At 37.4% G+C, this 24,374-nt stretch overlaps 2 protein-coding genes across 8 annotated transcripts; one reads left to right on the top strand and one right to left on the bottom strand.

The window, feature by feature from the left end:
- Positions 1–501: 501 nt before the first annotated feature.
- sharpin (SHANK-associated RH domain interacting protein) lies at positions 502–13,951 on the bottom strand. Its single transcript, XM_079613554.1, has 9 exons — positions 13,658–13,951; positions 11,029–11,203; positions 8,779–8,865; positions 7,112–7,253; positions 4,746–4,836; positions 4,342–4,639; positions 2,744–2,844; positions 2,324–2,434; positions 502–2,235 (listed from the first exon to the last, which is right to left on the bottom strand). The coding sequence occupies exons 1-9, from the start codon at positions 13,826–13,828 to the stop codon at positions 2,209–2,211; spliced, it is 1,203 nt and encodes a 400-aa protein (XP_079469680.1). The 5' UTR covers positions 13,829–13,951; the 3' UTR covers positions 502–2,208.
- On the top strand, positions 13,565–22,262 carry LOC306999094 (uncharacterized protein). Of its 7 annotated transcripts, none has more exons than XM_079613551.1 (4): positions 13,565–13,951; positions 14,585–14,738; positions 19,703–19,785; positions 19,870–22,262. In XM_079613551.1, the coding sequence occupies exons 2-4, from the start codon at positions 14,651–14,653 to the stop codon at positions 21,508–21,510; spliced, it is 1,812 nt and encodes a 603-aa protein (XP_079469677.1). In that variant the 5' UTR covers positions 13,565–13,951; positions 14,585–14,650; the 3' UTR covers positions 21,511–22,262. The 7 variants fall into 7 exon arrangements, with proteins under 7 accessions (XP_079469677.1, XP_079469674.1, XP_079469676.1 ...); XM_079613552.1 differs by lacking the exon at positions 13,565–13,951 and adding an exon at positions 14,236–14,327; XM_079613553.1 differs by lacking the exon at positions 13,565–13,951 and adding an exon at positions 14,309–14,486.
- Positions 22,263–24,374: the final 2,112 nt, after the last annotated feature.

Here is a 24,374-nt window from a genome sequence, read left to right as displayed (position 1 = left end):
CTTGTAACGTGGTGTGACTGAAATCAGCATTTCATGTTTTTGAAATTCTAGACATAATATAAGGCAAGTTTAATAAGCCTAGTGGTAAGAGAAATAATTTTAAATACCTCTGCTCCCATGTGGTTGTTGGCTTCCAACACCAAATCATTTTGATACTTCACAAAAGTCTCTTTACGTCATAATTGCAGTGATGCTGTTTGTCTATGTGTATTGCTATTTATTCAAAGATCAATCAAAATTATGCATCTGCCCCATTTTTCATCTATTAAAACTAAAACCACGTTTCTACTTCCAGAATTCTTCAAACATTTACAGATTGTTCAACAATTGAGATCCAGTGATGAGAGAAGTTCAGATTTAAACGTTTCAATTCATGTCAGTTAACTATCAAGCGATTAAAAATTTTAGGTAAAAAAAAAAAAAAAAAAAAGTGTAAATATGCAGCACAAGACCGACTAGATTCCATTACTAAACAGTGAAATATTGCACGGGACTAAAGATCAGTCTCAAACCATTATGTTTATTCACAGCAAAGTCATGGTGAAATGCAGGTAGACTTTCTTTTAGCAAGAATTTATAACAATCATTTACAATACACATATTAATCAATGCAATTACAATTCAACCCAATTCAAAACAATAGACTTTTCATTAAATAATATGCTATGTATAAAAATAAAATAAATGCACTTAATAACCCTGTCTGAATGTAGTTTGTTTGTTCCAAACAGGAACAAACTCTTTCATGAGAATTCCCAGTCAGTTAGATAAGGAATACTTCAAATGTACATAACATTTACATAACATAACATGCATTTATGAAAGTTTTATTCAGCTGATAAAACGGTCGTTTTTCTCACTGTTTACTGGCCTCGTCACATGATGACAAAGTCACATTTAAAACTTAAGCCCCTAAAATAGAGCTTGGCGAACATAAATAGTAAACCGCTATCGGTCCAGTTCCAGGACAGACATGAACACTGACTTGCACAGCGTGTGGTAGAGCTGCACGATTACCGCTTGCGATGTGAAACTGCGTCTGTGCTGCCGCTGATCCGGAGAGAACAGCTGCCGTGTAAATGTACAGTATGAACAAACACGCTTTTCAACCACACATTACTGTTATTTATGTGTTACAAACATTTCAATAACTGGGGGGAAAAGTGTACTGGGATAAAAGTGTATAGTTTGGGTATAAACACGGATGTCTACGGTAGTGATCAAAACAAGAGTAAATCATCTTTGGAAAATACTCTTGTATTTATTGAATTGATAATCGTAAGTGAGCATTTAAAAAGAGTGTTTGTCATTGAATCATTCATTTAAAAGATTTATTTACAAATGCTGATTTATCCAATAACTAAACAAGCCTTTATAAATGAGACATTGACTCATTTATGAAATTTTTTTTTTTCATTATTTCGTCCAAATTAATGTTTTAAATAGACTAAAGCAATGAACATTTAGTCAGAACCTCTAGTTTGCATGTTATTTTAATTGTCAAATGTTTTTTTTCCGTAATTCTCAATTTATCCAGAATCGTGCAGCTCTACCGTGTAGTGAGCGAAGAAGATACCAAACTGTTGCACAAGCAGAAATTACAATACACAGCAAATGAGTGATTTAAGAGCAAAAGAAGCAGAGTCATCTGGGTAAGATGCAGTTCTGACTCGTGCATAATCTCCCTTCCAGCAAGGACATTAAAAACAAAGCTTGAAATGCTGTACGTTTAATCAGCACTGAATTTTACAACTGAGGTTTTGCCAGTTTTTTTTTTACTTCAGATTACAAATCTGAATCTGCAACCAAAGCTAAAAGATTCTTCTTTTGTCCCATTTGAAACAAGAACGTGTGTGCTATTGTTAGCTGATAAAATAAACCGAAACATCTTCTGATGCCTATCCACTTATACCGTTCAACAGTATTCAATTAAGAGAAACCAAGCAACAAATCAACTGGGCAGTTACTGGTTAGTTACTGACAACTGCCCTGGGACACGACCAGGAAAACCAACTGACATTCCCCATTGCATAACCGCAGTGGGAATGTGAAGCTTTGTTGCAAGTCAACTCTTATTAAAACTACAAGTGGAGGACTAGCATGAGAAGGGCGAGAGCTGGAGTTTGTGGTCGTTCGAAGTCAATGAATTGGAGTTTAGTTTAGGGTTTTAGTCTCTGTACTTACACACTGTGTATTTACAACACAGTTTCACTGGTTAGACCTTTTTGCTTTTTCCTGTAATGAGAAAGAAACACACGTTAGCCTGTACACTGTTCCAGCACAGTCAGTGTTGTGAGCTGGTGTATTGGCCGGGGGAAGTCACCTGCTGAACGCTACTGGGATTGGGAGGGTTTGGCCGATCTGTGCTGCAGATTTCACAGCCGGGTCTCGTAGACTTATTTATGAATGTACAGGAAGGACAGGACCAGCCTGGCTAAAGAGAGAGAAAGAGAGAGATGAAAATACAACTGTTAATATTTGCATTTGTTATGTACATGAAGCTGGAAGACTGATCCCATCAGTCAGGGGGTACAAATATATACAAATATACCTTGTTTTCCATGGAATCATTTTGTGATCTCTTTCTTTGAAGGTTACATAACATCTTAAGCTGTCCTTGCTACTGTCTGTGGGAGTGTGTTTTCATGGTTCATGATTAAGTGGACGCATGCCACTTATTTACAGTCTGGCTGCATTCGTTAGTTTCAAGAAATGGTAAATGTGAATGTAATGTAATTATTACCTGCGTGTTGCTTGATTTCAGTTTGGACCGTCCAAGTTGCAACATCTCAAGGTTAATGATGTCACTGACGCTATGTTTCTCTGGGCCACACACACCGCTGCCTATTCAACAATGAGAAAAACACACTGATGCAAGCAGTGATAATGCAAGAGCAAACTTCAGATCCCTGAGACCTATATACTATACACTACTGGTCAGAGGTTTGGAGTTAGTAAGAAATTAATACTTTTATTCAGAAAGGATGCATTTATTCAAAAGTGACATTAAAGCATTTATATTCTTACAAAAGATTTATTTTTCAAATAAATGCTGCTCTTTTGATCGTTCTATTCATCAACGAAAAAAGTGCATCTGTGTTTCCGCATAAATATGAGCACAACTGTTTTCAACACTGCTAATAAGAAGAGATTGAGAAAACATTGTTGGTGCCAGACGGGCTGGTCTGAGTGTTTCAGAAACTGCAGATCTCCTGGGATTTTCATGCACAACCCTCTCTAGAGAGAACGGTCTGAAAAAGAGAAAATACCCAGTGGCAGTTCTGTTGGAGAAAATGCCTTGTTGATGCCAGAGGTCAGAAGAGAATGATGACTAGACTGATTCGAGCTGATGCAAAGGCAACAGTAACTCAAATAAGCACTTGTTAGAACCGAGGTTTGCAGAAGAGCAACACAAGACCACACCGGTGTCACTCCTGTCAGCTGAGAACTGAAACTGAGGCTACAGTTCGCACGGGCTCACCAAAATCAGACAATAGAAGATTGGAAAAATGTTTCCTGATCTGATGACTCTCAATTTCTGCTGCAACATTCAGATAAAAGCATGGCTCCATCCTGCCTAGTATCAAGTGTTTATGTTTGGTGGCGGTGCTGTAATGGTGTGAGGGACATTTTTTCTTGGCACACTTTGAGTCTATTAGTACCAATTGAGCATTGTTTAAATGCCACAGCCTATTATTGTACTGTTGCTGACTGTGTCCATCCCTCCATGACCACAGTGGACCATCTTCTGATGGGTACTTCCATCAGGACAACGTGCCATGTCACAAAGCTCAAATCCTCTCAGACTGGTTTCTTGAACATGAGAGAGTTCACTAAACTCAAACGGCCTCCAGTCACCAGATCTCAGTCCAGTAGAGCAGATTTGGGAAGTGCTGGAACGGGAGATTCACATCATGGATGTGCAGACGACAAATCTGCAGCAACTGCGTGACGCCATTGCTTATGCCATTGCGTTAGACCTGGTTACACTGTTGTCGCTTGCAAAACCAAATGGCGGCGTCGTGGAGAACCCTTCCTACGTCAGAAGGAGAGCGAAATCTGATCGGATTTTTTTGACATGCTTGCAGAGAAAGCCAAAACAAAGTTAAGAAAAAGTTTTCTGTGTTGGTAGATGCACCGGGGACCCGATTATAGCACTTCAAAAACAGAAAAAGTCAGATTTTCATGATATGTCCCCTTTAATATGATCCTCAACTGATATATACTATGAATGAAGCATACTTTTTTCCTCCTACACTCCATGTGACACTTTTGACATGACATGTGAGTTTTCCTCACACCAAGCACTGCTAAACAAACACGCGTGTGAAGTGCGCTCACCTGTGCTGCTGTGGCTGAAGCGGGGCGGTAACGTGCTGTAGGCTCTCCAGTCATGGCTGATGGCCGGCGTGTGGGCCAGCGCGGCGTTGAGTGGCGGCGCTACAGTCGGCATCGGCAGGCCGTTCTCCTGGTCCTGCTGGTGATCGAGGCAGGCGTGACGGGCAGACAAGAGGTAGAGAAATGCCGTGTCCCCGTCCCTGTAGATGCCGTACGACGCTAAAGAGCGGCCATCGGAGCACAGACACTGAGCGATCACCCAGCGCTGCACCCTGGGGTGAAAACCATACTCAACAAACATCTGGAAGAGACACGGCAGGAAACTATTAGATAATCCTCTGACAAATCAGAGGTACTGGAGAAAGATTTGCCTTCATTTCGTCAGGATATATTTCGATGTTTCCTACCTGCTGCTTCAGAGAAGCGACAGTCACCTGCGGGTGCACTTTTACTGTGACACAACAGGAAGATGATGCATCTTCTACTACCACAGCTAAGCTGAAAATAAAAGCATATCCATGAACCTTACGTCACTATCAGGATTTTAAGATATAAATTACAAATGTATCTATATGTATGTTGATTTGTGTTGCTTTCTATTCCAGATTTCAACAGAAAAGTCATTGCCACATTCATGCAAATGAAATAGTTGTGCATCTTTGCTAGTAAACTTCAAGCTATTCAAATTTTTTATCAAATAAATTATGCAATGTGTCGAATCAAATTTGGCTGAGAAATGACCCCCACAAGATAATCTAAAGTCATTATTGGGGTAAAGGAGAAAAAATAGGAATAGGAAATAGGAAACTAAATCTGCCAGAAGGTTTTGGTAGAAGTCTAAATTGAGTCATTCATTTATTAGATGAGTTCAAACGGCTGATTCATTCAGGAATGAAGTTAATGTGTTGCTCGGAAAAGCACAGTCGTTCTGCTATGGCTTTAAAGGTAACAAAAACAGAAAATATTGTGTCTAAAATATAACACAATATTAACTTCTTATTTATTGAACTGTTGTATAATATCAGCATCACATCTGCACTCGTGCTACTCGGGACAAAAGCAGCACTCGTGAGCAGGGGTGCCGCCAGGAATTTTGGGCCCCGTGACAAAAAAATAACATTGGGCCCCCCCTGCACAGCTGTTGTCACCAGATCTCTAGGACGTACCTGTCCCATCAGATGCTTTACATAACATCTAAAGCAATTGATATTTATTTTAAATAAATATAGCACAAACACATTTTTCAATCAGAGGCCACAAATACAAGTTTGTAAAACTGTAAAAAGTTTAGTAGCTGGTGATTTGTAAATGCAAGTCTGCATACAGTATGCAATTAATTATTTGATGCAAGATTAAAAGCCACCATAAAAATGTCCTTAAAGCAATCCTTTACAGTCTCAATGTATTTTTATTGTAAAATTAATGACAGATTAAAAAGATAATAATAATTAAAAACCTAAATATGTATTAACTTTTTAATAAAAATAAATGAACATCATCATCTCAAAAGAATAAAAACATCAGATTTTTTACTTAACTGCACATATATGCCAACAACAAAATAAAGTTGACGTGTAAAACGGAATTTCCACATCATGGTTATTATAGTGCTACAAAACAGTGTGTGTGTGTGTGTGTGTGTGTGTGTGTGTGTGTGTGTGTGTGTGTGTGTGTGTGTGTGCAAGCCTCTAAAAATAAATTGAAATACACCACTATTCCTGTAATTCTTTTGTCTTATGAATTTAATAAACAACTCGTCTCGTATTCTGTCTGAACACACCCCACCATCTACATCATGTGAGTGTAAATGCGCAAAAAACGTTTCCATTGCAGTTTTGCGAAATATTTATTTTTCAATATTGCCTGAAAAACCACCTCATTTCAATTTGCGCAATTTAAAGGGTAATTGAAACACGGATGACGGTGTTTAGTTGCCAGAAACATCAGAAACCACAAAGTTGCATAGTAAAATAAAATCTGGTTTTCAAAACAACGAAAGAGAGAAAATAATTTTCTAATAAAGAGAGCAAATCTGTAATAGAAACGCGGCTACTGATGAGTGTGCGCGCTAAGGCAGGACCAAACCATTTCATGCAGATAAAGGGGGGTGGATGTTTACTTTTTGGTCAATGGGGATATTTAACTTTTATTGCCAAAATAAGTACAATCAAAGACATCATTAATTTTATTATTATTTGAAATATACTCAATGATGATGGTTTATATAGTGTATAATATAATAAAAAAAATTAAATTACTTTTTACGTATTTGTTGGGGCCCCTGTCAGTCAGGGGCCCTTGGAATCGTCCTAACTTTTCCCCCCTATACGGCGCCCATGCTCGTGAGATATTGCGCTCGTCACTCGTGAGATATTGCTCAACTACATCCTGAGACAGAAACTAAGGGGCATTTCTAATATCCTGCATTCTAGTGTCATTCTAACGGCATACTATAGACTCGATCATTCAGTGAGCCGTTGCCCTGCTTCATGTTCGCCACCAATCAACTTCATGAACTACGTAGATCTGGGACGTTAATCATTTAAACGCATTATTTTTCCCCATGATTCATTAATTAAAGATAAAATCGACAGCCCTGTTGATAATAATTATTATTAACTGTTTAAATTAACACATTAAACGGATAGCCCTCACAATAATTAAGCGATCAAACATACTTTTAGATGTGTGATGTTAAATCCCCATAACAAGCATGAGGCAAGCGACAGATCTACTATAGTAATTGAAGTGTGACGAGGACACACACACACACCTTATCTCTCTGTCCTCAGCGTCCCGCAGCGCTGGTTGAATGGTCAGGGCGATCTGCTGCCGGGCCAGATCGGAGGCGTAGTGCACAGCTGCGTGAGTATCTCCGGTCTCTATTGCTCGAGAAAGCTCTATACACAGCTCCTCTACAGCCGGCAGAAGAGAAGCACAGTGAGAGTAATGCACTAGATCACTAGATAGTGATTTTATAACCAATACTGATTATCTGTAGATTTATGTGTCCATGCAGAACCATTATTTAATGTTTTACTTCTGTTTTTGTAGATTTTTATCTTCATATCACGATTAAAAAAATCATGTGCATGTTTTTACAAGCAGCAACAGTGACAATATTATAAATAATAGGCTAAATAAACTGACAGTCTAATGTTTTCAAATGGAAAACAATCAAAATAAATGACAAAAGGGTCTATCAATTCTGCACAAATGTAATAATTCATCTAAAACTACAGTTTAATAAAGCACAGCCCCGTGAAGATGTGGTTTACAGTGATTTTGGGACAGCTAAGGGGCGATGTTAGGCACATTAAAAAACATTATTTATAATTAAAATAATCACAATTCTTTTTTCTTTTTTTTAAATGATTGAAAAGGGTAAATAAAAACCAATCACGTTTTAAAGCCACAAACCTACTTATTCAGGGTTTCTGAAGGCAGATTTAAGATTTTTTAAAGACCTTTTCAAGAGCAAGTAAAGAAAATTGAAGGAATAAAGTGAAGGGAACACAATATGTAAATGTAAATGTCTGGGGAGAAGCACAACGAGTTGTATCAGAAACACGTTAACGTTTCAAAATACAACTTCCTTTTTTATTTTACAAAAAAAACAAAAAAATAATTCTTAAGGCTTGAATGCCTCTGCTCCGAACCACTAGAATACAGAGATAACTTTTACTGTATCTTCTGATCACACTGCAAAAAAAAAAGTGACGTTCTCAATATTTTTGTCTTGTTTTCTAGAGCAAATAAAGATTCTTAAATCAAGTTATATTCATAAGAGAAGCAAAATGATATAAGATAAGAAGTCTTGTTTTCTGTGAAACTGATTAAAATGAAGCGAGTTTATGATTAAAACAAGAACAGAACGGAAAACAAGTTTTCATTGCTCATTGACAGATCTGCTTTTGTTTCAAGTGAAAACTCACATATTTTTGTTCAATTTCTCAGAAAACTTTGTATCTTCATTTTGGATATACATCTTGATTTAATAAAGTTTTATATCTTGATTTAATAATAAAATAACATGTTTTGAAAAACAAGACAAAAATACTGAGGACGATATTAATCTTTTGCAGTGCATGCAATATTTAATGCCATAACTTTATGAATTTAAGACTTTTTGCTCTAATTTAAGATTTATTTAAGGGCTTAATTTGGGGAAGGATGAAATAAGACGTTTTAGGACCTGCAGAAACCCTGAGAGATCTATTGTTATTATATTATATTGTATTGTTGTTGATCTAAATCTGATTTGTCAAGTGCTTGGGGCCAGTTTAATATCACTGCCAGCAGTAGTGCACTTTTTACTCTGATGCAGATACACAGTGCCACAAAAGTGTTGATTTTGTGTCTACAACAATGGCGGAACTAAAGAAATGATCGAGGTTAACCAAGCTTACACCCAGTCAACTCTCCCTTTAGAAAACAAACCTTTCATTGACAGCGACAAGACAGAGTTTTTCTCCTCACACTTCATATACTGCAGTCCGTCATGTGAGGCATGCGACATTTTGGCGACTGAGACAGAAAAAAAGAGTGGATGAGCAATGAGCCACAGTAAGAGCAGAGTCCATCTTTAAGAATAAGATTTAGGAAATCATTTAACAAGCAGAAAGGTTAAGCACATCAGGCATGTTTTGTGTGTGTGTGTGCGTGTGTGTTCACATTATTCCCACTCTGCTTGCCATGTATTTAAGATATAGGAGTTTAAAAGGGCTTGAAGTCTGAAGGGTTGATTTGATGAGCTCTCTGATCTTGTTTTGAGATATATGAATATTAATGGGGTGATCAATCTTCAGAGATCATGTCAGGCAAGCACACTTGAGCTTCTCCATTTACTGTATTTGATGAGCTCTATGTATGTGCTGGGCGATATGTAAACATATTTGATCGATAATCGTCTTGAAAAGCATCACGATGTTGGATTATATCGTCCCCGACACATCATGTTGAGCTTGGCTGCACTTCATCCAATGATATCCAGCGATTCAGTGAGTTCATTTAAGATTGAAACGTTAAAGTTTTACTTTGGTTAGTTTGAGCTTGAACTAACATAAAACATTAGCTTTGCTGTCATGTTCATTTCCACATTATCGTTTTGTGAGGACCGAGGAGAACAGTTGAAAACTGAACCACAGAAGTATTAATGGTGAAGGTGATCATTCTGGTGGTGATCGGAAGAACGATAAACGCATGATGATGTCACATAGCAGTCCGGCGTTTCTCTTTCTTTTGGGCATTATCGCATGAGTAGAAGTTTAATGATGAAAAGTTTAATTTCCTTAATTATAACAGTGTAGTGCTGTTTTTAAACTTGTATTCAATCTATGTTGTATTTGTTATCCGTCTAAAATCAGGGATTAAAAACGAATTGGTTTGTTCTGCATGAGCAAGAACGGTGAGGTTATTTCTTTCTGGTTAGAGCTGTTCCTTAAGCTGCTTATCACGAATTAATGACTGCTTTATTTATTTAGAGATAGAAGTAATTAAAAATGACATTTGTGTATTTTATTTTCTTGTTTTTTTTAACCTACAGCAAAGTATAATGCTCGCAATATGCTATAACAGAGCTGACAACCTTGTAAACTCACAATGCGTGCATGAGATATTCAAAGTACTGCAGTTTCTTCATCCATTTGCAATATAACTAAATTGCATTTATACAATCATTTTAATTTCAATGGACATGTTTGTGATTTGTTTATTATGAGGGCCTATACTATTTAAACTCAGATTCAGAAACGGGCGCAGATACTGCTACCATTTTATTAAAAAAATCTGATAAAATGTTATTAGACTGCAGAACAAAATAAAAAACTTAATCATATTATTATTATTTTATATTGTATTATTATTTTTATAATACATTATTATTTAAATGGGAGATATGACTGCTATTTCAAATTTATAGGATTAGTTTAACTTTTTCGCCTGCAGAACAAAATAAATAGCATAAAATCAAATCAAGATGTGTAATCAAGAAAAAAACTATTATTAGGAAGTTAGATTATGAAAGTAAAATTAATGTTTGATAGGGAACGCATCTCCAAAGAATAGTCACACACATAGACGTTGTCATTAGAGCAGTCAGTGATGAACAACAGGCCAATAAAATACAGATAAGACTAATTAAAGTTACTTTGATTAATGGTTAAAGGCACAATATGTAAGATTTTTAAGATTAAAATATCCAAAAATCACTTTTTTTTTATATTTAATATTTTTAAATTACTTAATTTAATTACTAAAAGTGTTTTTGAATTATAATTAACTGACTCACTCTATATCTGCCAATAATATGTCTTAGTGAGATGATATTTAAATGCTTAGTTTTATGATCAAAGCTCTGCAGTTTTAAAACGTATAATGCAATGCAGTACAATGATGATTGAGAGATGAACAAATAAACCTTCCTCAAAAGCCTGAAGATCATATTGGAGACTCATGAATTTTCCAAAAAATGATATGGATAAGTGAAGCTAAGTTGCTTCGGTCCAGTAAGTGTTGATCTTGAAATATAATTACAGTAACAACATCAAAGCGATTCTTACGTTTACTTTAGATTTCACAGCAAAAAGACACGCGTTTCACAACCTGAAGGGGATCATGTACATATTTTAGAGGCCTTATAAAATCATGCAGAGTAGCTTTATCGTGTTAAATGTTGCTGTGACCTCTGACCTCTGTGTGTCTCTCTCAGTGATGACATCATGACAGTTGCCCACTCCTGGGCCTCCTGTTCGCTACGGAAGGTGAACGTGAGACAGTCGTGGGGCGGCTTGGTGAGACGCAGTTCGTGACATCGAGCCGATGTGATCTCGTACTTCACGGAGCGTAGATCAAACTCTGCTAGAGACTGAGAGAGAACAGCTCATCAGAAACCCTTCGGTGGCAGCACACATGGCATGACACATGACTGATGTTCCTTTCAGTGGCGGCTAGTCCATAGGGGGCGCTGGGGCGCCGCCCCCATCAACATTTCAGAAATTAACATGTGTAAAAACATTATATTAAAATGAAATAATAATAATAAAAAAATAGTTTACTCATGTGCCGGCTGGTAGTAAGAGCCTCAGAATTTAATAAAAACAGTCTTAAATCGATTAACTATTTACTATTTTCAATACGTTTCATGGGCGAGGGACGATATTCAATACACAAATTCTCGGGCAGCATGTGACCTGAATCTGGTCTCTGATTGGTTTCTTAAAGATCCTCCTCGGGGCGCAAGTCGTTGCGTCCCTGGCCAATCATAATTGGATACATGTTATTTTATCCAATCTGATTGGTTCTCGTCACCTGTCATTCAACTGTACGCGGCGAGAAATAACCTTGCTTGCTACTAGGCTGATCACTTTTTATTACGGCAGCAGTTAATCCAAATTATGTTATTTATTTACAAAAAAAAACCTTTCTCAAGACTTTCGCTTGAAGAAAAAAAAAAGATTAAGGATCTCGGACCGGAACAACCAGATGTACACATCCAGCAGCAGGCAAGTGACAGAGGACGACAATATCATTACAAACGGAGCGCGCGCTTGTTACGAGAAACGGAGCTGGCTGAGTGGATGTGATGTTAGCAATGCCCTGTTTTGTTTTCCCTGTCTTATTTTTCAAAGTCTGATTGTGGCTTACAGCTAATGAAACCCACAAAATCTAAATGTCATAAAGCTTTTCTGCTGAAGGAAGCATGAAGTGCTCTAATGTCCTGGAAGTCCAGAGTCAATGCAGCCATGACATTTAGAGCACTTCATGCTTCCTTCAGCAGAAGATGCTTTATGAAGATGAAGATGATTTTCAGCAGGATTTCCACCTGCCCACACTGCCAAAATAACCAAAACCTGGTTCAATGACCATGGGATTACTGTCACTACTACAGTGTGATTTCATGTAATATTCTAATTTTCAAAAATTTATTTTGTGGGTTCCATAAGCTGTAAGCCATTATGTAAGCCATAATCATCAAAATTATAACAAATCAAGGCTTAAAATTAGCCTTTTTTTAAAATAAAAATTAGTTTCACATTTTAAGTTGAATTCCTAAAATAATTTAACTTTTCCATGTTATTCTAATTTTTGGAAAGGGACTGTATATAAAGGAGAGCAACATTATGTTCAAGTAGGAAACATGCTTTTTGTTACTACTTTGTACCCCCCCCCCCCCCCCCCCCCCCTCAAATAAAAAAAAAATGCGCCCCCCCAAAAATAATTATCACCAGCCGCCACTGCTTCCTTTACAATGCAAGACAATCCAGCCTTTACTTTGGATGCAAACAAGGGGCACTTTATGCAGGGAAAAACAGATCATTCGTTCAACATTATTTTGGGGAACCAATTTCTAACATGCATATTACGAAAACACTTAGGGTACATTTACAATACATCGATGTACTAAAAACTGAAACGTTTTTTCTTTGTACAGACGTTGTCAAAATGATCCCCATTCAGACATATCCATGAAAACGACTAAAAACGCTGTATTATTCATGCCAGGCCAGTAGTTGGCGATGTCACTTCGTAAAGAAACACTACGTGCCTATGGAGTGAACACGTTCATGATGCACTGTTTTCACGGATTCATGTTTTTGTAGTTTACACGGAGACGATAACGGTATCGTTTTTAAAGACTTGCAGTTTGAAACAGGTTTTCAAAAGATAGTATTGTCAGGCCCCCAAACCGTTGTTGTCGTGTAAAATGAACGGCCAAAACGCATAAAGTTTCCCCTTTTTAGTTAAAAACGGTCTCGTGTAAACAAATTCTGTCATTTATACACCCTCGTTACAAATCCATAAGACTTTTGTTTATCTTTGAAACACAAATGAAGTTATTTCCTGGTTATTTCTGAGAGCTGTCCCTCCATTGACAGGTAACGTTACGCAATATTGTTGACACTTCAAAAAGTTCATAAAGAGATCGTAAAACTAATCCAGAATTGAACGATTTAATCCATATTTTCTGAAGAGACTCGATCGCTATGTATGATGAACAAACAGATTGAAATGTAGGCTTAGAGCATTGTAATGTACAGTCTCTGGGGTCGAAACGGTTATGTTTTTACAATACAGAGAAGTTTGCGTCGCAGCTGATATTAACATAAAATTGCTCATGACTATTTTTTAATGATAAATTATTGATTAACACATAAACTACGTATAAACCAGCATATTCAATGATGGTAAACAGCGTTCAAACAAGGTTGAATGACAGCTGACAGGTGGACAAGACAGCACTAATCAGATGGTATGAAAGTGGGGATAGATGACAGCTCTGTCTGTGTGTGTGTGTGTGTGTGTGTGTGTGTGTGTGTACCACGCTGCGTCCTCCGCGGTCGGTGTGTCTGAGTGTGAGCGTGAAGAGTCCCGCGCGGTTCCCGTTCATGCTGAGCTGCAGCCGCAGTGAATCCGAGCCCACACTGAGCGGCCGAACCGACACCCGCACCGACATCAACACCGTGCTACTGCAGCCCGAGCTCACGGCCATCGTGTCTGAGGCAGGGGATCTATACAGCACACACTGTCACTGACACTAACATCATCATCTTCATCACCATCATCATCACCATCTTCATGAGCAACAAGCAACCAGTTTCAAAACAGGAAGCAGGTCCGTCTGATATTTACTGCCCCCTTTTTACCACTTAAACACGCAGTTCCGAGAGTGGATGTGCAGCAATCTGTGGTGCTGATCAATAAGTTACACCTAAACAACTTTAATAATAATTTAACTAAATACAATCGTTTATTTTAGATATTTCTATGTAATAAATTGGATCAATCTATACACTTTTTATTCGTAGGATTAACATTAATATAACTTAAAAACATGTATATTACATAATTGACGTTTAATTGTATATATTTTAAATAATTCTTGTTTGTCTAGTTTTATTTTGGACCGTTTAAGCTGTCTTTTATTTTGCCACCGATGACATCATTAGGTCTGCGCCGCGACGGTTTTGCTGTTTTTTGACTGATGAGAGGTTTGTTGAAGGTGTATAAAGGTGTATACGTGTTTTAAAGTTGATTTTTTTAATCAAATGTGTTCCAACAGCATGTTAATATTACTGAAAGCATTTTGCGTTGGACATTTTGAACCTATTATTGGAGCCATAGACGAGTCTCGTAAATCGCGCCAACATGTATGACTTATTTTTCTATGCAAAGCGCATCCACACTTGAGGAACAGTGTTTAACGTGTCCCCTTTCTCTATTGATTGTTCCCACTTAAACGTGACAGAAAAGTTTCCAGGCAAGCAGGATCTCCAGATTAAACAGCTGAGATCTTGCAGACACACTGCTGGAGATGGAGTTGATTAAAGTGGAGGTTATGGACATTAATGATCCTGAACCCTGCAGAGTGAAAGATGAAGATGATACTGAGGAACAAAGAGGTTGGTGTCTGTTCTTGAATCCTGATTAAGGACAGTTGAGGAACATTAAAGTACATTTGTAATAAAGTAATAAAGCTTTAGAAAATTAATCCGAATTTAATTTAATAAAAAGAGGTAAAATAACAATTAAAACACATTCTGATTCTGACATAGTATAGTAACTGTATAAAATTAAAACAATTTGATAGTAGTAGGCTAATCTTGCAGATTGCATCTTGTTAACATGAGAATGTCAGAATTAACTTTTAGCATACAATTTTTTTTTGCATAATTTACTAATCGTCAAGCCATCCTAGGTGTAAGTTACTTTTTTCTTTCAGCCAAACACAATCAGAGTTATATCAAAATATCCTGGCTCTTCCAAGCTTTAGCCTAGCTATAACGGGAGTGAATGGTAACCTGGATTTTGAAGGCCAAAAAAGTGCATTCATCTATCATTAAAGTAATGCATGACTCAGGTGGGTTAATAATGGCCTTCTGAAGCGAAGCCATGCGTTTTTGTGAGAAACATATCCATTTACAAATACATACTTGTATTTGGGTATCTCCCCCGTAGTGATAAAATACAATTCTGTATCAAATTTATAGGCAGGACAAGTAGTTTGTATAGGTTTGGTTTGTATGCGCACATATATTCAAACGCACATAACTAGAATTAATTCTTGATGCGCACGTGAGCACCATCAGCGCTTCTCACAGGTTTGCGTTTTAAGTCTGTGTAGAGAGAACGGTGTCGTCTTAGCGGCCCCTAATTTAATAACAAATTATCCTTTCGACGGAAGTGAATCAATCAAAACTAACTTTAGCTGGAAAGTAACATTATTCAAGAACCGCTATAAAACCAAAACAATCTGTTACCTTAAATTATACGTTTATCTCTGTAAAGCAGCTTTGAAACAATCTACATTGTTAAAAGCGCTATATAAATGAAGATGACTTGACTTGACTTGATATGTGACCAGGCTTGGGAGGGTTATTTTAAAAATGTATTCTGTTACAGTTACAAATTACTTTATAAAAAAAGTATTCAGTAACGTAATCCAAATACCACAATATTAAAGTAATGTAATCTGATTACTTTTGGATTACTTCAAGGTCACGTAGCTATATAAATAAAGTAAAGCAAGAAGAAATATTATAAATAAATAAAAAAGTTTATTTATTAAGAATTTCACAGCCCTGAATATTTATGTAAAGGGCTATACAGACATCTAGTGTCTACAGTGTGGTATTACAGATTATTTTGTTTTATTTTTAACTAACATGTACAAGGAAAAAATAAAAACAACATTTAAAATTTTTACACAATCTACATATAGTTTATTTTAAAATAGGCCTACATGTTGACTAAAGCTGTGATCTTTCTTAATTTGCCTGACTGAACTTGGGGTGTTGGCAGTGGGAGTTCCCCTATGTTAACTAGACAGCAAACATCCCATTAAGAGAGAAGAGATTAAGAAAGGACATTTTGGATACTAAAAAAGATACTCTCCTAATTTCTACAGATTCCAGCATCCATGAATTGAAAGCGTTTTTACCCGCGGGCAGCATCGTTTCTAATAGCAGCAGTGATTAAATCTGTGACTGGAGATTGTAGACGGCTGTTATTAGCGCGTGCACCAGCGGGTGGCACACGCGAGTCGTTAGTGGCAACAGAACCAGGAACTACTGTAACAGTATATAATATATAGTGTTATTATGCCAAAATACTGATTTATTTATTTATTCCCCCTTTTTTCAAAATGTTACTATAATCTGATTACTCTGTTACTCCCCAACCCTGTATGTGACCCATACTGGCAAAAGGAGTCGGAATGACCACATTTTCAAAAAAGATTTATGGTTATTTTCACATTCTCTATTAAAAACCCTCAAAATGACCCTAAAAAAACCCCACCTGTTTGAAGTCAGAGAAGTCGATTTAAAGTTTTCTGAAGGTTCAACTTCAAAAACAAATTCACCTAGCAACCATACCTTAAAATGCCTGGTAATAACACAAAATTTGGCACACACCAAGTCAAAACCAAAAATCCTATAGGAAAAAAAATATTTAACTTTTTCCCCCCCCCATGATAGCACAATTGTTTGATTAACATTTGATTTATTTTAACATTTGATTTAACAGACATATATACTGGGACCTACTGTACCGCATGAATGTAATATTACACATCAGATGTTTTTTTTACAGTTAACCAAACGTTTATTTAAAGGTGCTGTATGGAGTTTTTCTACAAAAATGAATCAATTTTTTATTACCTGTGTGTGAAGGGGTTGTAATCTCACAATAAAATTATCCACTTTGTCGGGTTTTGCTATTACCTCTGAAAGCAAGTATTCCTATTTCTATGTGATGCTCCGGGTCGGATTTGCCGCGAAATCCAGTGACGTGACTGAGACCTGCATGCGCGCTCCCGAGCGTCTCACCTCTCGCCTCGTCTACTGACATTGCACTCAACAGCGACGACACTGCAACTTTATGACATGGAGTCTGCTAATACTATAAAACGACTAGCACAACACAGACTCCAACACAAACTCCACATAATAAAACAAAACAAAAGAAAGCATGCGCACGAGCACTTGCTTGTAAACGTATTGGTTGCAATCTGAAACATCACCGCTAGATGCCGCTGAAAACTCCATACAGCACCTTTAAGACATAACTGGTAATGTTTGCATGAATACTCCCCAAGACAGATATTTTGAAATACTGTAATTGTCTGTGTGTATCGGGATTGCGTGCTGTCTTTGTGCGCACGCTTCAGCTCTGTCAGTTAGCGCGAGTAAGATCCTTTTGTTTATATCAACATGAGTTTGAAAATCACAGTTCAATGGTTTAGAATTCCATTGAGAATTCGCTATGAATATTAACAAAGTTGGAATACAGCACTTTACAACGATACCAAACTTGTGCTGAAGGGAAGCGCTTTTTCCATGGACTAAAGAAAGGTTCTCCTCTCAGAAAACGCACAAATAAAGATACTTACAGATGTTTAATTACTATTTGGAGAATTGGGATCTTTAGACGATCTTTCACTTGTAGCTCGAAATTATCCCGTGCGCATTCACATATTTATAACTTTAAAAATTATAATCACTGGCTTCCGGTAACGGCCGTACTCAAGTCTAGTTCCAGCGAAAGATTGACCTCTGATCCGACTCATGACGAATGTGGAATCGCAGAGGATATAGCAAAAGAAAACCCCGGTCACAAATTAGAAGTCTAAAACGAGAATTTTTAAAGAGAAATGTCAGAGGAGCTTAAGTTTGTTGCCCAGTGCTATTTGTTTGAACTGCGAGAGGCATCAAAGCTTACGACACTTACGACACGTCTGATCAGAGGTCAATCTTTCGCTGGAAGTAGACTTGAGTACGGCCGTTACCGGAAGCCAGTGATTATAGTTTATAAAATTATAAATATGGATAATTTTCTTACAAAGACGCTTTGCTTCAGAAGGCCTTTATTATTAAAGGGCACCTATTATGACATTTAAAATGTTCCTAATGTTGTTTTGGGAGTCCCCAACAACAGGTTTACGTGCATGTAATGACAAAAAACACTTTTGTTGTCGTATAATATGCATTTATTTTTACCCGATTTGCTCACCGACTCCCAAATAAATCGTTCAACGACTCATTTTTCCAAACCCCTCCTTTGCGCGACGCTAATCTGCGTTGATTGGTCAGATGACCCAGCAGTGTTTACAGAGATAATACTTATTGTTTAACACTGAGTACAATGATGCTTTTATCAATTAAATCGTGTTATAATAATGATTATAGTCCATTGCTTTGTAGTTTGTAGTAAAAAACTAAAAATAAGATAAAGAATTTAATGTTATGTTAGCGAGCATAGCCCAGAGTTCATATTGTAAAAGCACAATCAGTCTTTGTTTGCATTAGCCCGATGCATACACATAACGTTTTTACAAAAAAAAAAATGCAGTTACGTTACTACGAGGTATTACTCTATTCTTTAAGACAACTCCGAAAACAACGACAAACACTTCACATATCTCAATACAATTGCCATTGAAGACCTAGAAGCTAAACGGTGCTTACTCAACAAACAAAATAATTATTAAGCATGCTACATAAAACATAAATGCAACAATTATTAATAGGCTAACACTTACAGGTTACGGAGGAGGAAGCTGATGCAAATAGACTTGGAACTGAACCTTCCTTCAATATCAGCCGGCTCGCGAATCCAAGTTTGATTGCATTTAAGTTGGTAAAGCAATCGTCTTCAAAATGGCGCGAGCAAAGCACAAGGCTCAGACTATACTTCTGTGGTATAGTTGTATATATGAATTGTAGCCACTTAGTCTTCAAATGCTCCTCCTTGGGCAGATTAAAAAAGTTGGCTTTTGAGTCGCACTTCAGAACACAGCGTCTCGTCGCCTTGATATTTTCCCTGGCCTTGGAGCGCAATAAGTGGGCGTATTGTATTCAAATAACTTGACAAGTTGACGTCATCTAGTCAGAGAAAAAGCTTCGGTCTTCTAACGATTCATAAAAATGACTCCGAGTCGACTCTTACTTTTGAAAGACGATAACTTTATATACGGTGCACTTTCATATTTCAAACTTTGCAGGATGTTTTTGTTCACTTAGATCTATGTTACACACTACATGAAAGGTAAATTTCAAAATTCCATAATAGGTGCCCTTTAAGCCCCTGGAGCCATATGTATTACTTTTATGATGGATGAATGCACTTTTTTGGGCTTCATAATCTCAGTTACCATTCACTGCCATTATAAAGCTTGGAAGAGCTTGGACATTTATTAATATAGCGACTGTGTTTGGCTGAAAGAAGAAAGTCATATACACTTAGGATGGCTTGAGGGCGAGTAGCCTAAATTATGGGTGAACGATCCCTTTAAGTAGGACTTCACTTGTTTCTTGTGTCACCTTTCTTGGACTGATTTTTTGACCATGTAATATGTTCATATTAGGCCAGATGGAAGTGAAAGAGGAAAACCAAGAACCGAGTGATGTCAAGGAGAACCACTATTTTGAGAAACCTGAAGATTATATGGTTGGAGAAAAATCTTTCAGTTCCTCGCTAAATGAAAATAATTTCTCACAAACAGAAGCCAATAATTCTTTCTCCTGCCCTCAGTGTGAGAAGACGTTCACACATAAAGGAAACCTTAGGGATCACATCAAAATTCACATTGGAGAGAAGCCTTACACATGCCATCTGTGTGGGAGGAGTTTTATTCACAAAGGACACCTTAATGATCACATAAGAATTCATACTGGAGAGAAGCCTCATGTATGCCGTCTGTGTGGAAAGAGCTTCACGTGTAAAGGAAGCCTTAATGGTCACATGAGGATTCACACTGGAGAGCGGCCGTTCACGTGCCACCTGTGTGGAAAGAGTTTCACGTGTAAAGGCACTCTTACATGCCATGTGAGAGTTCACACGGGAGAGAAGCCATTCACATGTCCTCAGTGTGATAAGAGTTTCTCACATAAAGGAAGCCTTAAGTGTCACATGAGAATTCACATCGAAGAGGGGCCTTTCACGTGCCATCAGTGTGGAAAGAGTTTCACACAGAAAGAATACCTTAAAAATCACATACGAATTCACACAGCAGGAAAGCCTTTCACATGCCATCTGTGTGGAAAAGGTTTAACATGTAAAGGAAGCCTGAAGTGTCACATGAGAATTCACACTGGAGAGAAGCCTTTCACGTGCCTTCACTGTGGAAAGAGTTTCACCAATAAAGGAAACCTAAAGATTCATGCAAGAATTCACACGGAAGAGAGCCCTTTAACTTGCCTTCAGTGTGGAAAGTGTTTCACACATAAAGAAAACCTTAAGTGTCACATGAGAGTTCACTCTGGAGAGAGGCCTTTCACGTGCCACCAGTGTGGAAAGAGTTTCGCTCGTAAAGTAATCCTTCAGAATCACATAAAAACACACTCTGGAGAAAAGCCTTACACATGCCATCAGTGTGGAAAGAGTTTCACTGATAAAGGATACATAAAGCGTCACATGAGAAGTCACACCGGAGAGAAGCCTTTCATATGCCCTCAGTGTGGAAAGAGTTTTACACACAAAGGAAACCTTAAAATTCACATAAGAGTTCACACCGGAGAGAAGCCTTCTAAGTGTCCTCAGTGCGGAAAGAGTTTCACACATAGAGGACAGCTTAAAGATCACATGAGAATTCACACCGGAGAGAAGCCTTACACATGCCCTCAGTGTGGAAAGAGCTTCAAATGTAAAGGACACCTTAAGACGCACATAAGAACTCACACCGGAGAGAAGCCCTTCACGTGCCATGAGTGTGGGAAGAGCTTCACAGTTCAAAGAAGCCTACACATGCACATGAAATATCATTCTGGAGAGAAATTACATGAGTGTTCTCAGTGTGGCAAGAGGTTTGCAGAGAGCAACACTTTCAAAACACATGTGCTCATTCACTCTGAAGAAAGACCGTTTAGTTGCGATCAGTGTGGCAAAAAGTTTATTTTGGCAGCGCGCTTAAAGGCACATCTGAAACTTCATACAGATGAGAGACCCTATTTATGTTCTTTGTGTGGAGAGAGTTTTAAACTGCTCGGCAGTTTAAAATCACACCAGAAAATACATGCCAGTGAGAAATCTCATGTGTGCCCTGAGTGTGGTAAAGCTTTTACAAGAGCAAGCTACTTGAAGCGGCACCAACGGACCCACACTGGAGAAACCCCAGACCAAAACATTGTCCAGAGTAGTCGCAGAGAGCAAAATTTGTCTTCGGTAATTAATTAGCAAATAGTGTGATATTCATATAGAGCAAAAAGAAGAATTTCTTCAAAAGGGGGATTTTATCTAACAGGGTTAAATGACCTAATGGGGATGTATGTGCTATTCCAACAAAGAGAAGAAGAAAAAGGAACTGAAGAAAAATCCTATTGTAGACGCATGCATTTTCTGTAAAGCTGCTTTGAAACTATTATGTATTGTGAAAAGAGCTATACAAATAAATGTGAATTGAATTGATCAATCTTAACGTAGAAACGAGCGCAGATCCGAGCACAGAAATCATCTTATGACAGGGTTTACGTGTGATTTCATGAAAAAAATATTATATTCCGCCAGTCCCATCATACGTTGATAAATGTGGCTGCTGAAAACAATCGTCATTTGAATTTCACGTCCCTAAAAATTCATGGTTTTGAAGCCTTGACCCTAGAGTTTACGACATGGAGAAATGTAACCCGGCCAAGAAGAGGAAGTAATCTCATGAAAGAGAAATTGATCTTTCTCAAAAACACCCGTTAACCTCATAATTGCAAACAATTACATTCATTTATATGAATATTAAATACCTGTAAATAAAACAAGACATTTACAAACATTATTATAGCTTTAAATTTAACGGTATTCAGAACAAGAATGAAAATAAGTAGGGAGATACCCAAGGTATAGCTATGAAATATAACAAGACCAGAGTGTTAAGTCCAGTTAATTCATTTAATAAGTACTATACGCAAAACCAGGGTTCATACAGATAAATAGGTAAACAGAAATAAACAAATTAAACAAAATAAAATAAAGGTTAAAAAATAAAGTGCAACAGATGCAATGACTGTGAAAACTTTAACCATTGAAATGTTACTATGACAAAGATATCGCATTCAAACAGATTTTCCACCTCATGAATATGATTGACCTGAAGAATGAAAGCTGTATCATATACTTGGATATTTATGAACAATATCACACTCATAGCCATGCAAAATGGTTCTAAAGCTTCAGTCTATCTGATAAAGATATAATTTTTTGTGAAAATATTGCTTTAGTTATTAAATTAAACACTAATTCCACATAAATTATCTTTCAATAATTTAAGTTCCATTTTATAAATCATAAATTTCAAGTACTTCAAGCATTTTAAGCACCTTGTACGAACCCTGAAAAAAACACACAACCTTCACTTACCAAATATTAAATAAAACAACCTAACAAAGTAGTAATAAACATTCTCATGTTGTAGGTAGTACACAGGTGTGACCAGATTGGCGGAGTAGGCTCATCCAGGCTTTGAGCCAGTAGCACTAAACCCCTATGTGTTACAAGCTGCATATGGCACTTACGTCCAGTTATATGGTGAGATGGAAGAGACAGTTACAAACAGGTTAGTTCCAGGAAGAAAGGTTAAATTTTATATATATAAATATAAAAAATAAATATATAAAAATATGCATCCTCCACTTCAACATACATGTGCACCACCTGTCTTTCATCTTGCATATCGCAATGTCGTTAGGTGGTGTTGGGGGTACCTTGGCCAACACGTTCGGGTGGTCATACCTTCATGCGTTGTAACGCGGATCAGGGAAGAGTTTCCTGAAGAAGGAACATACAGAGGTTTCCTTCCCCCACTGCATTTTTTTATATTTTTTAAACTTTTTTTTATAATATAAAAATTAATTATAAAGAAGCATTTTTAACTGGAGTTACACAATAGTTTTTTTTTTTTTTAAATCAGCTCAAAATTAATATGTGCCAACCTATTTCTGCCCTCATTAGTCAATTTTAATCAGTAGCGCTTACACACTGGACTCCCACCAAAATTTTTCTTGAATGTTGTAGATGACAGACAGGTGTGTCCAAGCTGGCAGAGTGGGTATAACCTCATGTGTTTTTAAAGAACCTTGACCTGTGTCTGCTCACTGCCTCCTCCTTGTCGGGCCGAATAAACTGAGCACACAGTTTTTCTGGTACAGCAAAAATTTGCATTTGTCCAGAGAAGTCCAGGTACGGAAGAGGGTTTTCCACCACATGGTGGAACAGCAGCTCCATTAATTTGTCAATGTAGCCTTCAGAAAGAGAATTATTATAATATATATTATATTTTTTGTCTGCATTGCCTGCATTTTCATTGTAATGCATCGCAGCAAGCTGTAGTCTGAGGGTGTACTCACACTAGCCAGTTTGAACCGTGCCCGAGTGCGTTTGACCAACAAAGCGCTTACAGGTTACAACATTGTAGTGTTTTTAGCAAGCAGCACTAAATGTGTAATCCATTATCTTGTTTACCTGCACAACATTCCTTTGAAGGAGAACACATTTTTGGCTGAGAACTTCAGAATGAGGCTGTGGAAACACTCGATTCGCAACATGACATCATGATGACTTTGCGTAAACATACGCAAAGACTTTGCGGATAGCTCAAAATGCGTACAGATAACACGCCACTTGGCAGTGGTGTGTTATCTGTACGCATTTTGAGCTATCCGCGTGTATGTCTACGCCCGACCCGAACCGAACCATTATCCCCGCATGTGATTCCGCGTGTATGTCTGCGCCGAAACGAACCATATCCCCAGATGTGATTGAAAAACACGCCAAAAAGCGATTATGCGTCTTGATAGCACACCGAATGGAATACGAATTGGCGTGTCATACATACGCCATTTCATGAGATCAGTCTGCGATTCCAGAGGTGTGGTGTTCTGGACTAATTTTGTGCATGTCTTTGAGAAGACGTGGTGACAACAAAATTGCTGTGAATTTTTCACATGCTGCTGTGCCTAAACAAAAATTTTAAAGTTGTTAATATAACAGTTGATGACAGTGTGGCCAGAATGTTTTTAATTCTATCACGTTAACACAATACATTTCTCAAT

Source organism: Phoxinus phoxinus (genome assembly GCF_949152265.1).
Source record: "Phoxinus phoxinus genome assembly, chromosome: 5".
In the NCBI taxonomy this organism is placed as follows: domain Eukaryota; kingdom Metazoa; phylum Chordata; class Actinopteri; order Cypriniformes; family Leuciscidae; genus Phoxinus; species Phoxinus phoxinus.
Note: the sequence above shows the minus strand (reverse complement) of the source record. Positions and strands in the feature narration are given on the sequence as shown.

Excerpts from the sequence above, each read along its gene's own strand:
- sharpin (XM_079613554.1), bottom strand. The coding sequence starts at position 13,828 with ATGGCCGTGAGCTCGGGCTGCAGTAGCACGGTGTTGATGTCGGTGCGG. Across the intron at positions 8,866-11,028 it reads ACTGAGAGAGACACACAGAG|TCGCCAAAATGTCGCATGCC; the intron begins GTCAGAGGTCAC and ends TTTCTGTCTCAG. Across the intron at positions 7,254-8,778 it reads CTTGTCGCTGTCAATGAAAG|AGGAGCTGTGTATAGAGCTT; the intron begins GTTTGTTTTCTA and ends TGCCGGCTGTAG.
- LOC306999094 (XM_079613547.1), top strand. The coding sequence starts at position 14,651 with ATGGAGTTGATTAAAGTGGAGGTTATGGACATTAATGATCCTGAACCC. Across the intron at positions 14,739-19,702 it reads TGATACTGAGGAACAAAGAG|GCCAGATGGAAGTGAAAGAG; the intron begins GTTGGTGTCTGT and ends TGTTCATATTAG.